Genomic DNA, 16,915 nt, shown 5'->3' on the forward strand with positions numbered 1-16,915 from the left:
GCATAGAGAGGTTGTCAGTGAGGAGAATAAATTCACCACAAAGGCGTGAATACATGCCTAAGTAAGATTAATAAGATGTCTGTGATGAACTTTTTCATAAAATGTGGATTAAACTTTTACAATGTAAAAGTTGCATTAAAATCCAACAGGATAGGTTCAGATGCATGTTTTAGCTAACGTAGGACAGGTTTTGGATGTTCATCAGTCAGTGGTTCTGTATCAGCCATGTTTTTATTTCTGCAATAAGTCAGTATAAGTTAAACTGATGTAAACCAAGTCAAACCAGAGCCATCCAACCTGGCCTTTGTTTCACAGTTACTTCCACAGTGGCGTGCACAGCCAGGTCCTTTGCGGTGTGCCGGGGAGCACCCCAGATAGACACAGTGTCTTCTCTCTGGTTCTGATATTTTGCCCTACTGGATGTTTGAGAAGATTCATTCAGCCTGATACTTGAAAACTTTTACTGTAATGAAACAAATGAACAATTCACCAGGCTGCCCTGTCTGCTTTGCTTGTTGTCTCCGCATGTGCTGGCAACACTGACAGCAGGGAAACCCCTCCGAGGTCCCAGTGGCACTGGAGTTTTGTGTGCTCTCTGGCACCCGGGGCTGCCCCCGTGGGACACCTGCCTGCATGTGTGGCGCTCCGGCTCAGAAGCGTGTCCTGGGCAACTTGTGGTAGTTCTTCCTGCCGTCGTGGATTTATACTAGGAAATGCTGTGGCAGTGTACAAGCCTGAAGGTGGTATTTGAAACTTTAGGAGCAAGGTGATTTGGAAGCATTGCTAGCGTGTGGTGTCATTTGTTATGTAGAGCTTAAATAAGGAAGGTTTCTTCTTTGGTTTTTATGTTTCTGCAGCTGCAGAGCGAAATTACCTGCTCAGCTTGAAATCACTGGCACTGGTGTGGGGAGTCCTGTAAAATCAGTCCAGGAGGACCCTGCTCCTTAGCGCTGTGCCGTACTTGCTGTGCTCTTGAAAACGAATAGCTGTGGTGCAAGGTCTTTAAGAACTATGACTTGTTAAAAAAATTTAAGTATTATGTATAGAATAAGTAGGCTGCCGTGGATGGTAAGGAGTCCTTTCCACGTTTAGAGTTTCTGTTCATAAATTTCACAAAAGTGCTGAGGTTCACTAGCATAAAAAACATCTAAAAGGACCTTGTTAGCATTCCTAAACACCAGCATTCTTCGAGTACATACAGGTGTGCTCTGTAAAGGTGCTGTACCGCTTCACTAACAATCCAAGCCTAATTGTGTCGATTCTTTGTATTGTTTGCTATTTTCTTGCCTGTCCTTTTCCTTTAGGATGTCTGTAGCACTGCTGTATCCCTTCAGGATGGCTTTGACAACATAATGGTAACCACTCTGAGACTGTGAACTTCTCTTTATTTTTTATTTTGCACAAACATGCATTTCTTTTAACACACAGGCTGCACACTTTGCTTTTGATGAGAATGGTACGCTTTGGCACTCCTCTCACCTAGGTAGTGCAGTGGCTGCATGTGGGAAGGCTGTGAATACACTTGCACACATAGAGTATTTTTTTTTCTTACAAATATTTCCAACAACTGCATTATTGATCAATTTTTCCCTCTTCTGTTGTGTTTCTCACTGTGAAAAATTAGAGTTGCTGCAAGGTATGTCCGATGCCATGTCCATCTAAGCCTGGCTGGCGTGTTCCCGTTCTGCCCTTGTCTCCCCACCGGCGGCTGGGGCTGCTCCTCTCTGCTGCCGTGGGCTGTGGCAGGCGGGGTGGCGGTGACTGCCGTGTCTGATGAGCGGTAAGGGGTGGACCACACGTCCTTCTTGGCCACCAGCACTTCCAGCCATTCCTGGGTGGGCCTGTTCCTGCTGCTGGAGGATTCAGTCATGCTGCTCAGCTCGGGCAGCGAGGGTCGACTCCCCTGGCTCCACGTGAGCTCTAGGGTCCAGAATACCAAAATACTTCTTGTCTCACCTGAGCGCAACAGTATAATACTGCCTGATGGTCTATTCCTGAGCCACGGCAGGATGTGCGCTTATTAGAATAACCATATTTTGTTACTTCCAAAACAAGTAACAGCTAACACATACCTGTTACATTATTATGCTTCACAGAACTTAGTTTTCTAGGGAAAAGCAATGATGGCAAGAAGTTTCATTCCCAATATCTGTGTTGGAAAGCTTTCTAGATATTAATTAGAAAAGCTGTTTCAGAGTTACTTTGCAGGACTTTTGTCCTGTCTTAGGGAAACTGCAATGTTGTTAAAAGTGCTAATTGGAAAGACAAAGCAAAAAGGCTGTGCTGCTTACCCTGTTGTCCATATTTTATATCCGTGCAGTCATTCCTGTTATTACTGGTGGCATATCAGGGTATAGAAGACCATATTTGCAGTTAATTAGGCACGCCTAGTTATGCAGCAAGTACACAGTGAGGTTTCTCAAATCTATCATCAGCTTCTTATCCAAATAAGTGTTAGTGTTTCATTACCTACTTTCAAAGTCAGATTTGGTCAGATTTTGGTCAAAATCAGCCTACAGTGCTATGCTGCTACAATCACCTTTGCCAGTCCCAGCACCACCTAGAAAAGAAAATTCCTTCCAAATACGCTATGGCCACATACCTTAACAGGAAAAAGCAGTAGGTTTTCCTTCAGTTCAAGGTGCATAGAAAAAAGGGAACAGTGGTTATTACTGTAACATTGCATCGGCATTGTATAGGAGTGTTTAGGTTTTTTCTGCCTTTTTTTTGGTTTTGTTTTTGTTTGACATGCATGCACAGTTCTGGCTTGCAGCAATTGGCTTGCATGTTTAGTTAACTCTTTACTAAATTATGCCCGGAAGGAGAAGTCCCCTTGAATTTGCCAACATCTGCTGCCACTGTTCAGGAATGCAGAGCTTGCTCGTAACACGGGAGCTTGCTCGGTGGCCGTGTGCTGATGTGGAATAAATTGATCTGTCCCCTACCTAACAAACAGCTTTTTGCTTATGTTTCATACGTGGGTTTGTTCGTGGTGCTTGCCTGGCCTGGGCAGCGGTGCCTTCGGTACGGGGTGCTGCTCTTGAGTCCCACCCTGCCAGCTCCGCTGCTTGTGTGCGCTTTAAATGGCAGGGAAAAGGTGGGTGGGCAAAACTCACTTTCTGCCCACCGTGTGTTGCTGGGATCGTGCAGCTGCTTATTTAGGATTTTCTTATGAAATTAGGGCCTAATGCAATTTCCATTGATACAACTTCCACTGGCTTTGCAGGGACACTGCACTGCATGGGCATGAGTAGACAAATTTTATTCTTGGGCACCCCAGGTTAGCTGTCACCAAGAGAAACAGAAGAAAAACACACAGAGCACTGCTCCACAGGAACCCACCAGGTGCTTGTATTACTTCAGGAAATAGCTTAAGGCACCAATTTTTCTGGAAATCAGTCATGGTTTTTCCAGATTTCACCTTCAGATGTCTTCAAGTTGCATCTTTGTCTGTTGTGTGGTTGGCACCTTATGAAAAAGTTTCAGAAGCAATTTGCTCGGAGAAATTATTGTTCTTTTGTTTGTTTGTTTTTCTTCTTTTCCCTCTGTTTTAAAAAAGAAAAGAAAAATCTTAGGTAGTTGAGTACCTTCCCCCTGTACTTGGCTGACAGCTGGTTTATGTGCATCCTGTCTGCAAGATGTACATTCTGTTCCGTGTTTCAGTTTCTCACCTATCAGGTGGTTGTTTTGAGAGCTCCCTGTCTGATTTTGCAGATATTTTTCCAGATAAATTTAATTTACTCTGAGCTTTTGTCAGGACTGATAGATGTTACTCTGTTCACACCTCCTAATGTGTTTTTCAGAATTTTCCATGAGGTAGTGGCTTGTTTTTAAAACAAGTCCTTAGGGTAGCTTCTGGTTCCTTAGTGTAGCCGATATGTGTCAGAGCTGGCTGCTGTCCTGCCTGCGCCATAGTGACCCCTTTAGCGGTGGTCCCAGAGGCTGGCACAGAGCCTAGCTAGGTCAGTTGTCTTTGTTTCTTTGTTTTTAAAAGAAAGGAAGGCATGAAAAAGGAGCGTGTGCCAACCCTGTGGTACCCTGTGGTAGCTTTGCCCCTGGTTTCGCATCTTGTCCTTGACCTCTTCTGTCTGTTTTCTGCCCAGATCACAGGGCGGTTAATCCAGGCCCGGTTACAGCGGTCCATGTCCCTTAGGGCTGGATCAGTTGAAGCTGGAACACTTTCTCTCTACCGTACTGCTTCCCTGAGCGATTTCCATTCACAATAGGTAGCTCTGCTTGTTTCCCAGGTCTGTCGGTGAGGATGCACATGTTTTTAAACCCAATCCAAAATAAGCTGAACTGCAGGACCACTGCTTGTGCTTAACAGACCTGTTAACGTTTGGTGCAGTTACCACTAAGGGGATGGGAGCAGATAAAGGAGAGTTTCAATGGTGCTTCAGTATTTTATCCCATTTGAGATTTTCTTTTCCGCTGGCTAGCCCTGATTGTAATGTTGCTGCTTGCAGTGTGTTATCAGAGTCACTTTTAGCCTTAAATTATACTTCTCTGTAAGGCTATCCTGATTAAAATGGCAAAGGCTTTGTTGGGGACTTGGAAGTTTTGTCTGTTTTTGCAGTGAACCGGGCAGCTACAAGGAAGGAGCATCACTGTTTCCAGCTTGCGTCTGCCGCTGAGCTTTTTTGAGTGGAATGTTTTTCAAAATGATCAAGAGCAGCATCACAATCACATAGAAAATACACAGACTTGATTGTATCCTTGGCAAATTCTTATTTGCTGTTTTTTTACAATCTTGGTCCTGAAATTAAGTCTAATATTTTATTTTTTAACTCTCTTTCTGGTGCTTCAAAACATAGTAATGCCATTGCAGTTGAAATCTTTAAATGATTTGCCATTAATTGGGCATAAATATTGAGGCGATTTGACATGAACAAACTAGGCTGTCCGCTGATCACAAATAGGGAGCGTGTTTCTAAGCGGTACTGATTGGGAGCTGGAGATGCTTGTGTTACCCATTTATCAAACTGATATTTTGTATGTCATCATAAAGTTTGCTAATCCTTTTGCCTGCTTCATCTGGGGGAAAGCTCGTAGTCAGGTAGCCTGAGAAAGATATCAACTGTGTATTTTTTACTAGAGATTATCATTGACTCTAAGCTTCCTGTATAATTTAATGTACTGTCTTCAAGACAGCTAGAATATTTTTTTTCCTAATCCTTTGCAAAGCCCTGTTTTAAAGGGTGTCTGCAAGACCTCGGAGTAAGTGGCTGTTTTTTCACTGCTGCATTGTTACAGTAGTGTCAGAAATCAAACAAAAACCAATTCTTCCATCTCCCCGTGAGTAAGTGCAGTTCAGCAGTTTGGCACTGAGCAACGGTGCTGTCTTGAAGAAAATGGTCAAGTCTCTCCATGACTCTTCAGGACACAACTTGAGTGGGGTTTGTGTCCAGAGCTGGACTTGTTGGGGGTGTGGAGGACGTATCTCATGGGCACTGTGTCTTTCAGGGTCAGCCGATGGACCAAGCTGCTATTTTCACTCCGCAAGTTCGACCCCTGTCTCAGCTTCCACAGTACCCAGGGTTACAGCAAGCACAGGTACTGTGCTGCTCCCGTGGTCACTTCCCAGTTTTTCCTAACGTTGTTGCTGGTAAAGGCAAGCATGTTTCTGTGTTAAGCCTGAAATTTGGCCAATTTTTGGTGAGGTAGTGATACCAGTAACTCTTTATTCTGTCATGGTCGTTCTGGGAATTGGCGGGGGGGGACAAAGACAAGAGAGGGGTGGAGCTGTGAAGCAGAGCCCTGCTCTTGCGCAGGGACGGGTGGCACGTGCCCGTCCCGTCCTGCTGCGTGTGACCACATTGCAGCTGCCTGAATCCGCAAAGAGAAGTGGGGTACAGCCAGTGGGGGGGGACTCACAGGTCGGTGCATGGGCACAGCACTGCCTCTCGCTGACTGTCCTCCGGTTGTCCAGGCTTTGGCTCTTTGGTAAAGGCCGTCTCTTTCTTCTGTAGTTCAGCTAATTTAAATATGAGCACAGTGAAGTTACTCTTCTGCCTGTTTTCCGCACAGAGCATGCCTCACGGATACACGATGTACAGCACTCAGATGCCTTTGCAGCAGCAGCAGCAGCCTGGCAGCATCGTGCTTTCCCCCAGCTACACCCCCCGAGCGTACCCGGCGGCTCATTCCAGCCCCACGCTGGCGGAGCGGCTGCGGCAGATGCAGCAACAGCCCAGCGGATACATTCAACAGCAGGCGGCTGCGTATGTCCAGCCTTTGACAGGCACTCAGCGGTGAGCCTCTGCACTTCTCAGAGCTGGTAACATTGCGGGATTTTAATGGCAACTTTGTTTAGAGATCTAAAGCTTTATTTAAAATAAAGTGTATTAATCAAAACTCAAAACGAGGTTAACGCCAGGTCTAATTAGCAATAAATATGCCTTTCTCCAATTTCCCCCTGTTTTTTCCCCTCATTTAATTTTTATTTTAAGTTGGTCGTGGCACATGTTGTAGCACAGTTGTCCTGTGTGTTTGTAGAACATAAAAATTCATTTTAAGATGGCTATTGGTTCCCATTTCACTACATGCACAAATACAGTATCCATATTATGCAAACGTGTGTGGTATTAAACAACAAATATTCCAGGTTTACCTAAGAGTCTGTAGTCAAGAAAACACGAGACCAACCTGGTAGTTTAACTAGTAATAGACAAATGAATTTTGCTTAAGCCTTATAGATTAAATTGACTTCGCTTCGGAAGTACGGCTGAGTTGCAGTGCCTATGGGAAACAGGAAAAACAATCATTGGTAAAGAAGTGTAATGAAACAGAAGGCAGATGAAGCAGGAAACAAATCTGCAAAAGGGAATGTTACAGCGTAAGCAGAGTGAAAAACTGGAGTTTCCAATAACAGTCTTGTATCAGATTTTTTTTTCTGACAGTCTAGCATAGTCCAGCTAACAGTCCAGCTCCGCTTTTAACTGAATCAGAAATTTTGCCGCTTTTAATTTCCACTTCAAATAGACATATTCAGTAGAGTAAGTCCCAAAATCCACAGGCTTAAATAAAAGAGGGAGCGGGGGAAAAAAAAACTCAGTCAAAATTTGCAAGGTCTGCCTTTGTACGCAGCGCCGAGCTGTAGCTGTGGTGGAGTGTCTGCCAGCGCGCTCCCCAAGTGCGGGGCCCAGATTCACTGAAACAGCAGAGAGCACGCAGGTGTTGGCCATCACAAGGTGGTCTGGCCCGTCAGCAGAGCAGTCCTGTCTTGCTGATCCCGTGTAGTTTGTCCTGGAGTACCCCTGATGAGCTCTGTTACCAAGTAGAGGTATTTTTCTTTCTCTGCTTCAGCTCTAATTTGATTCCAAAACTAAAATCTACTTTAAAAGCTAAGTTCAGATCTACTTAAATAACTTGCTCATCAATTGCTTATTGTAAGCAGAATATGGAAGTGTCACGTATGTAGCTATGCAGTTCTCTCTCAATTCTTGTCGTTTTTAATGAAATCAATATTTCTGGGATTGTGAACGTTACCAGGTATTCTGCAATAATCATTGGTTCCTTAAATTCTTTTAAATTCTTGCAAGCCTGGATATTTTAAGAGTACGCTCAATTTTGGGTATGTTTGCACCTATTCAAAAAGTCATAGAATCATTTAGGTTGGAAAAGACCCTTGGGATCATCGAGTCCAACCATCAGCTCCACTCGACAAAGTTCTCCCCTACACCATATCCCCCAATACCACATCTAAATGACTCTTAAACACATTCAGGGATGGTGAGTCCACCACCTCCCTGGGCAGCCTATTCCAGTGTTTGACCACTCTTGCTGTGAAGAATTTTCTCCTAATGTCCAGCCTAAACCTACCCTGCTGCAGCTTGAACCCATTCCCTCTTGTTCTATCGCTAATTATCCGTGAGAAGAGACCAGCACCAACCTCTCTACAATGTCCTTTCAAGTAGTTGTAGAGAGTGACGAGGTCTCCCCTCAGCCTCCTCTTCCTCAAACTAAACAGTCCCAGCTCCTTGAATTGCTCCTCGTGAGATTTATTCTCCAGGCCCTTCACCAGCTTCGTTGCCCTCCTCTGCGCTCGCTCCAGCACCTCGATATCTCTCTCGTATTGAGGTGCTCAGAACTGAACGCAATACTCAAGGTGTGGTCTCATCAGTGCTGAGTACAGGGCGACAATCCCCTCCCTACTTCTGCTGGTCACACTATTTCTAATACAAGCCAGGATGCCATTGACCCTCTTGGCCACCTGGGCACACTGCTGGCTCATGTTCAGCCATTTGTCAATTAGAACCCCCAGGTCCTTTTCTGCCAGGCAGCTCTCCAGCCACACTTCCCCAAGCCTGTAGCGATGCATGGGGTTGTTGTGGCCCAAGTGCAGGACCCGGCACTTGGCCTTGTTGAAGCACATTCCATTAGCATTGGCCCATCGGTCCAATCTGTCCAAGTCTCTCTGTAGAGCCTCAAGTTTTGCCTTTACTTAGTTGACAGCCTTGTATGAAAACCTACAGAGTGTCTTGCATTAGGAATAAAGCTGCTAACCTGAATTGCCTTGTCTTTACTGAGTTTTAAACAGCTAATTTAAATTACAAGCTAGCTAACATGTTTTCCCCATGTATGTCTTTCTGCTTTGTTAATGTTAATTAGTCACATAACGTCCTAAGAAAGTATTTCTTGCTTGGTGGGGTTTTTTTTTTAGTATTTTAGAAAGTAAAAAGTCTTTATAATCAGTTTTAAATTCATGGTAATGTAACTATGAGATATTTTGGCTGGGAGAATGTTTTAGCGCTTATGTGGAATTCTTGCTTGAAATGTGGAAACTCATCACTCTTCCTAATAAAGCAAGAACTGAATGTTTGGATCCGTTCTTCTTGCTTAGAGGAACGTGTTATTACCTACATCAGTTACTGGGCAATAGTACGGTACGGCTTCTATTACGGAATAATTTTCAAAGCATTCATATTTGGAAATATATTCTTCCTGTAAAATGTAGTGTCTTTTAAATCTATGGAATTCTAATGTCGCAGCTTATAGTTGAGTGCTCCTAAACTAATTTATGCTCTGTCTATAAATGAAGTATAATCCATTGGTTTTTTCTCCTTGATCAGACTGAGCCATCAGCCTTTGCAGCCGAATTCCCTGGTTGGAGGGGGACTGGACACTGCATCAACCGCGGGTCCTCATCCGGCCCTGAACTCAGTGCAGCTGCCTCCGGAGCCGGTGAGACAGAGACAGCAGCAGATGCGACAGCAGAGACTCTTCCAGGTGAGGGGTTCAGCTGCACTGGAGGCCCGGGGTGTTTCAGTGCAGGAAGGGAGTGCAGACATCACTGTATCAGGTGATGGTTTACACACTGGCTCGCTTGTGTCTTCAAGTCTAAAGCAGCAGAGCCTGGTGCTGTAAACATGAACTGCTTTTATTCAAGTGCAGTAATTCATTGTTTACATGTGGGATTTCCAAAAGAAAGCTTTGGACGTACATGTAAAATTCAGTACTTTTATTTCTCAAGATTGTAGAATGCCTCTGGAGAAGGTAAATTTGAGATTGGCCTAGTTGAATGTGCTGAGACAAAAGCAATGGTTGTGCTCTCCCCCGTCTGGCCTTATAATGTACACCAGAATTGAATCGAAGGGCTTGCTTCCTGTGTGGCCTATTGCCTATATTCTGATTTGATGATATATTTTTAATTTGGAGGTAAGTATCTGTTTATCAGCTAAATATGTGGGTTTGGCACAGGGGAAATAAATTACATTGAAATCCTTCCCGTGGCCCTTTGGTTGGAATTATTTTCATGTTTTCATTTTAATGCAATAGCTATCTGTGCCGGTTCCTGTCAAACAATAATGTATTTTATCTAAATATTTTGATGTTGTAGTAAACTAAATATGCTGGGTTTTGAGTATTTTTTTTTTTTTGTCTATTAATGATGCTTCTTGTCAGCCTTGGTGTGGCTGGCAATGAAAGTGGAGAGCTGTGAGGCTTCTCACCCAAATGGGGCCTTCAGTGACCAGTGCTGTAAGCGAGCCCGGCTCCTGTTGGCCATCAGTCGTGAGCAGCCATAACTGCTTGGCTGGTAGCCGTTCCCTGAGGCAGAGTGTGTGTCGTCTCGCTGTGCTTTCAACGCCCATCTCCTTTCAGTTGCAGCAGCAGCAGGGGCAGCAGCAGGCGCTTGGTCTCCAGCCCGTGCAACCGCAGCAGCCTTTGGTAAGCAGAGGCGACTGCCGGGTATTTTGGGGAGGTGTGAGGGTAGTGACAGGGTGGGTTTTGTCACTTACGGAGATGGGCAGCATGGCAGTCTGGGGAGAGGGTTTGTGTAAGCTTCCCGGGCATCACCGTCTGCCTGCCGGTGCTGACTCCATGGCGCCTGCAGGGCCGTACCACCACCACTCCGAGTGCTGTGTGAGTGACAGGCTCGTTCTGGCCATGACCTGAGTTGGCCCCAAGCTGTAGCTGTGACAAGAGGGTGTGTTAGCTGGGGCTCAAAGGCCAGCTGCTGCGTCCGGGTAGCTCCTGGCTGGCTCTGACCGTGGGCAGACAAAGGTTGTATCCATCCACAGAAGATCACGTAAATGCGTCCATCCTGCCAAAACGTGGCAAGAGGTGGGTTATGTGTGTGCTGAGGTGTCCCTGGGGGTGACCTCGCCTGCTGCCCTCTGAAGGCAGGGCTTGGCAAGGAGGGCTACTGCACTGCCCTGCTCAACGCCTGGCACCTCTGCAGCAGCGCATTTGGGTTTGCTGTTCAAAGATGCTCTTTCTAGGACTGGAGTCCACGCTGCCTCCTGCACTTTCATGGTTCATTCACCAATTTAGTCAAAACTGATACCGAAGTTGGGCCAACAATGACACATTGTTTTGACTGAAAAAAATATTTGTGCGTGTGTGTAGGAAAAGTTCAAATGCTTTGTTTCAACTTGTCTTACAGTATTGATATAAAACTAATGGTTAATGTCTCAAACAATACAAATAACCAGCAGGAGCAGTTCTTTTGAGAATTTCTTGAGGATATTCTTACAAAATGGGTACCAATGCTTTTCTAATTCTCTACATCTCTCTTCCATAATGAGTAAAATAAGACTGCCCAGACTAACTGCCTTAAACTTCTTTATGTGAATTCAAAGAGGGGACAAATGAGATGCTTTAAAGTCTTCCTCGGTGTTACTCCTAGTGCAGCATGAAAAAATGACTCCTTTGAAAATCTGATACAGAACCAAGTGCTGTAAGCCCCACTGAGTCAGGGATCTTTTTTTCTGGGGGTCTAATGATGGCATTTAGTAGTCCCAAAGCAGCAAGCTAAGGTAAATTAACATCTGACTGCTGCAGGAATGAATTTTTCCTCGGTATGCGTGCTGTGCTGTGTGTTTTTATAAGTGTTATCCTAATTAATATATCATACTAAGAATTAATAGACCTTGCTAACTTTAAAAACTTGATCAGAAATCTGTAGTTGCTGCTGCTGCATATGAATTGGTGGATTTGTCTGTCTTGGTAATATTTTGAAGTGAAAGCAGAATAACGTATACGATTGAGCCTGCTTATGGAACTAGGTTTTGCTGTAACACTAAGAAAAGCGTTCACTTGGAACTGTGAGGGGCTGATGGCTGGCATTTCTCCACCTTGCTGTGCCTGTGCTGTGTTTGCGCGAGCATCTGCACTCCCTCCGCTCCCTCTGCCGTCGGCTGCGGACGCCGGCAGCCCCACCACTGCCAAACTGCAGTCCCTGCCTTAAGTCGCGTCACAAGTGACCGTGAGCGACTTCCGGCCTTTGATTTTTAGGCTGTACTGCTAACATGCTGGGGAAAAAAATGGGTTTTATTGTTTGAAGATCCTCTTAAATTAGATCATTAGTCATAAAACAAAGATGCATGACGACAACTGTACAAACAGAATTGTTTGTGAGACATTCCTTTATGCGGAATTGCAGCCTTTTATAGCTTAATGTACAATTTTACCAAATCGCTATCACTACCAAGTAATTTTTATGGACACATCCACTGAATTGACAGCATCGTTATGATTGTTTCCTGTGTTTGGGCAGTTTTTTTCAGACATATTTAAGATAGTTGAGGGTAACTAGAAAAAGTTTGCTGTAGAAAAATGGAGAAAATAAAGTATTGCTGAAATCGCTAGCTTCCCAGTTAAAAGCATTAATCGACGTGATCTGATAGAGAAACTTGGAGGCGGTTTGTAAGTGCAAGAGTAAGGATAAATGAAAGGTCTTTATCTGATAGCTACTGAAAGATCATTTTCATCCATTTTTGAGTTTTTCTTCATCACGTTCATACCTTGAACAAAGGGCATGTGAAAGACTGTCACAGAGACGGAGCACCTGCCTGGCTGCGGGCTCCTCTTCCAGCACTTAGCACAGCAGAAAGCTTTCTGCGTGTTGGTTTCACGTCCCCACGAAACCCTGGTGTGGTTAATGCTTTTACTAACCTCAGCGTTTACTAAGGACTGTTAGCCAGAAGATTACACAATATATTTTAAGTAAAGGATTTGGTTTCCCAGAAAGGGAAAAGATGCTGAAGTCTTGTAAAACACTGAAACTCCCTTCAGTAAGCAAAAGGTTTCACTGAAACAAAGCCTGGGTGTTTTCTGTAGCGCATATGATGTTATTAGAGTATCATCAGGTTTTCAAATTGGTCGAGCGTATTGTGTATCCTTGTGCAGAAGCACAAAAAATCACTTAGAGGCCCATGTGTTTTCATCAAATCTAATGAGAAGGAAAACTCCAGGACTTAAGAAGCAGATCTAGAGAGCTTAGAGACGCTGAGGATAAGGCAGACGGTAAAGGGTGAGGGCTTGGTTTGGTTTGTGCTTGCTGGCATAGCAGCACCTCATGCATCACAGTTTCCGTCCCAGTAGCAGGTCAGTATGCGGGAGTTTTGCCCTCGGCTCTCTGTCCTCGGGAGTCTGAGATAGCTCGTGCACAGACGGTTTTCTTTCATACGGGTGATGCATTTTCCAAGGGAATAAATGCTTCTTGTATGCGCAGACCTTTGGCTCCAGAGGTATCCATCCTAATGGCACGCACACAGACTGTCTGTGTCAGGTCTGTCTGTCATAATTCAGTAGCGTGGTGTGCAGTATATTCAGTACTCTGGCATACAAGTGGATGATCAATAGAACTTGTTAACAGAGAATGATTTTCTTCTGAATGACAGCCAGGAGCGTGGAAGGCGAGACGGTGCTTGTTCTGCTACCTATCCTCACTTGAAAAATAGACTTCCTGGGTCAGATAGGTAGGGAGTAATGCATGCTGTCAGACCAGGTAAAGACTAAACTCTGCTTTGATGCAAGTATAAATAGGGTGCAAATTTGTGAAAGTCAAGGCATTTACACCTAGGGTACTTTCAAAGTGATCGAAGTCGTGATTTAATTCATTAACAGCAGATTTCTTTGGAAGCTTTTTGTGTCTAATCCCATTTTGCTTAATGCCATGGACTGAAAGGGCCTTGTCTCAGCCCTGTGGGCTTAGGGGTAAGGATCAGAACGATGATTATTTTGGTCAGTGGAGGAATTGGCCCAGTTGGCTGGGCACAGATCCGTCTCCCGTATCACTGGAGCCAAGAATTGAGTGTGCAGCTGCAGCCCCGCTGCAGCCGTGCAGTGCAGTGAGCAACGTGTGCTTTGTGCCCACCCTTCTCTTTAACTGGAGTGCTATTGCCCTGGGAAAAATATTTTTCAAGAAGCTTCTTTTGACTGTTAGGCTTCAACCACACATAAGTGTTTTAAAATGCTAAAAAGGCTGTTTATTTTGATTTGCAGTTTTAATTTGCCTTGTCTTAGAACAATACAGACAGTAAAGCTGCTCAGGGTGACTTGCAGGATGAATACCAGCCTCTCCAGAGGTGGAAAAGACAGAGACTGACTCTGTCCCTCGTGTCTGGCCGGAGACGTGTGACACCTGTAACAACTGGAAATGTGTGAGATTTCAGGGAACGAAGAGAACAGATGTTCTGTGAGTTCTGATTGTGCTCCATGTGTCCTTACTGTGCTGCGAAATACAAGGACTGCCGCGCAGGCACGCCTGCCTTCTGCCGTCCCCCTTCTGCAGGTACCTGAGGGCACTGAGGCTCTGCGGGGTTCTTCCACCTTTCATGTTTCTTTTGCAGTTCCCAAGGCAAGGCTTACAGCAGACACAGCAGCAACAACAGACAGCGGCGCTGGTCAGGCAGCTCCAGAAGCAGCTCTCTAGTAAGTGTGTGTGTGCATGGATGTACGTAAAAATATATGTATATGCATATTTGAATGTGGAGTTATCTTTCTGGAGGTGTTCTGCCTATTTAAATGCTGCCATATATACATGTGAGTGATCTACCTGCTGATTACCCGTCCCAGTAGTCATGTAATACCAAAATTCTCGTGCTGTAGTGCATCCCACAGATTTCTGTTGGTGTCCAGAGAAGCCCACGTCACTGGGCTGGTAGCCCAGTCACAATTTGCTGGGTGTTTTCTCCCCTCCCTTCTGTAGTCCTACCGCAGGCAAAGCCCCTGAGGGAATTAGCCCCCCTTGCGTGCATTCGACAGGTATATAAGGGAATTTATTGGCTGTTGTTTGCCACCGCTGCATGAAATAAAGGTGTTTTTCTGTATTTCTGTAGAGTACACTCATGAGGCACAAACACTTCCCTTTGCTTTATCAACCAGGTAACCAGCCACAAGGAGTGAACCAGTACGGGCATCCTTCACACTTCTAAATCAGCGATGGAAAGGAGGCGTCATGTTAGGTTTGCACTGAAGAACAGAACATTCAAAATTCAATGCACTAGTTATTGCTAGAAAGCAAACTTTAGTTTTCTTCTCTTATTATTTCAATAATTATTTTTTGTGCTGCAGTTGATGTGAATATGTAACAAGGTGGGGGTTTTGGGTTTGGGGATTTTTTTGCGTTTAACTAGATTTAAATGTATGGACTTGTGGGTCTATTTGAAGAATGTTATTGCAGATTTTATGAATTTGGTGCTTTTTAGGTCCTGTTAATTTTAAAGAGGACAAAGAATGCTGGATTTATTTATTTGTGGGAAACACTTTTTTGGGTTTGTTGATTTTTTTTTTTTTATTATTTTTTTTTATTTTTTGGTTAAAGAACTGCACTGGACCAAACTGCTGAACTGAAAGGCACTTCCGATTTTGGCATAGAAGTTAATTTGTTCGTTAAAATGTTCACCCTTTCTTTGTTGGTAGAACAAGCATCAATTTAAATTGTGTTTATTTGACTGTAATTTTCATATGCACTTTATAAAGTTCCTTGTTTAAAGTACCAATTTTCTCTTGCTCTCATTGTGGTAAGAAGGTGCTGAATGGGTTTATTGCTTGTATTAGAACTTCTTAAAGTTTATATTAAAAGCCACAATGTAACGTTAATAAACCTACTAGAAGTAGCAGTGTTTCATATTTGGTCTTTTTCATACAAAGTTCACCATTGATCAGTTCTAAAGGAGTGCACGATGTAGTAAGAAGGATTGAACACCCAAAGCGGGTTTTGCTCCACTCGCGTAGGGAAATCCTTGAGTCCTGATGAAGCCTTACGGGAGGCGAATCTCTGCGTCTCACTTGATGCCTCCAGTAACAAACCTCGTACCAGCTTTCACAAAGTGAGGGGGGGAAAAGCCACTGAAGTCCTTTCTGTGGTTTCAGCGCTGCCGTAGCTGAGAGCTCTTGGTACTGAAGTGGCCCAAAATGAGTTATTCCTGTTACCTGTGTCTGCTCCCAATGTTGTACGGTAAGTACTTCAAATGCCGGGTTTGAGTCTTGATTGCTGGATGAGTTCCAGCGGTGTAAGGCATTATGTATTAACAGCTCGGTGCAAAACCACAAGTAAATTATAAATCAAAATTACTACAAACAAATCGTTGTTATTCAAACCTGTTCAAATATGTCATAATTTTGCTTGTATTAGAGTTGAAAAAACAAGAAAATTAATCCTATTTTATGTAATTTAGGAGTTAGCCTATATGATGATCATTTTTTTTAAATGCATTGATTTTGAAAGTGGAACATGCGGGGCTTTTAAAATCTAAATAGGAATGGTTTTCCCCTGTTTTGCATTAACTCAATTTGCTTTATTTACCATACAAAGAGTTTATCAACGGTATCGTAGTCAGTTGTTCTGTGGGGAGGGGGAAGACTGCACTGCGCAAGCTTCAGAGGACTGCAGGAAGGCAGTACAGGCAGCTAATGACATAATACTCACTACAGGGAAATCTGTAGAAAAGTAAGTTTTGAGTGGCTTTTACAATAGTCAGGTAAGCCTTACTTACGTAATTGTTTGTGTTCAGGTTTGGTTTTTTGAAGATTTACTGTTCTTATAGTAGCTAAAGCTATTACAGATATTAGCCAGTGAGATTGATGTCATCGAGCCATTTTGTGGCTGCTGCTCCATCAACGCTAAGGAAGGAGGGAACACGCCCCCAGCAAACTGTCTGTGGTTGGCGTCAGGAAATGATCAAACCAGCAGAAAAGCAATCCAAGCTGAGGTTATGGTCTTAAATAAGAAAAAAAGTAAAAGTTCCCCAGGTTGATTGTGATGCGGTTAAATGAGGTAGAATCTGCATTTGGCTCTTGGGACTTGAATAATTGCTCACTGATGAGTCTCTGGCGTGCTATAACCAACTGCTGCTGAGAGACGTTGGTGCAAGCGGTTCGGATGCTGCTGTCGCGGTAGCACTGAGGAGTTTCATTGCTGTAAGTGGTATCTTACAGGCCCAAAAGAGATGTGTTACCGTTCTTGGATTTTTTATTATTATAGGCGATGTAAAGAGCTGGAGTTGTTCATGAGACAGGGGATGGTTACACTGATCGGCGGTCTCTGCTCCGCTCCAGTGGGATCAGGCACTTCCAGGTGCTGCTGGCTGCGAGACCAGTTGTGACTGTACGGACAGCACTGTTCCTTCCGTGAGACGCACAGGTCATGAACTTGCAAATGTAAGGGGAAAGGCTGTATTGCATGTAT

The 16,915-nt window shown here is 44.1% G+C and overlaps 1 protein-coding gene across 13 annotated transcripts in view; it reads left to right on the forward strand.

The window, feature by feature from the left end:
• The window catches only part of MED12L (mediator complex subunit 12L), a 195,811-nt gene extending 180,485 nt beyond the window's left edge, over positions 1-15,326 (forward strand). For 8 of the 13 annotated variants that reach the window (XM_054205126.1, XM_054205121.1, XM_054205131.1 and 5 more), the window contains 6 exons: positions 5,464-5,553; positions 6,028-6,251; positions 9,072-9,228; positions 10,102-10,167; positions 14,076-14,157; positions 14,611-15,326. In XM_054205126.1, coding sequence (XP_054061101.1) covers positions 5,464-5,553; positions 6,028-6,251; positions 9,072-9,228; positions 10,102-10,167; positions 14,076-14,157; positions 14,611-14,660 — 669 coding nt within the window. In that variant the 3' untranslated portion in view covers positions 14,661-15,326. Of the gene's footprint in view, positions 1-4,576; positions 4,793-5,463; positions 5,554-6,027; positions 6,278-9,071; positions 9,229-10,095; positions 10,168-14,075; positions 14,158-14,610 lie in introns of those variants that run through there. The other 5 variants (XM_054205134.1, XM_054205125.1, XM_054205127.1 and 2 more) reach the window with 5 other exon arrangements.
• The last annotated feature ends 1,589 nt before the right edge of the window (positions 15,327-16,915 follow it).

Source organism: Rissa tridactyla, chromosome 6 (genome assembly GCF_028500815.1).
Source record: "Rissa tridactyla isolate bRisTri1 chromosome 6, bRisTri1.patW.cur.20221130, whole genome shotgun sequence".
NCBI classification, from domain to species: domain Eukaryota; kingdom Metazoa; phylum Chordata; class Aves; order Charadriiformes; family Laridae; genus Rissa; species Rissa tridactyla.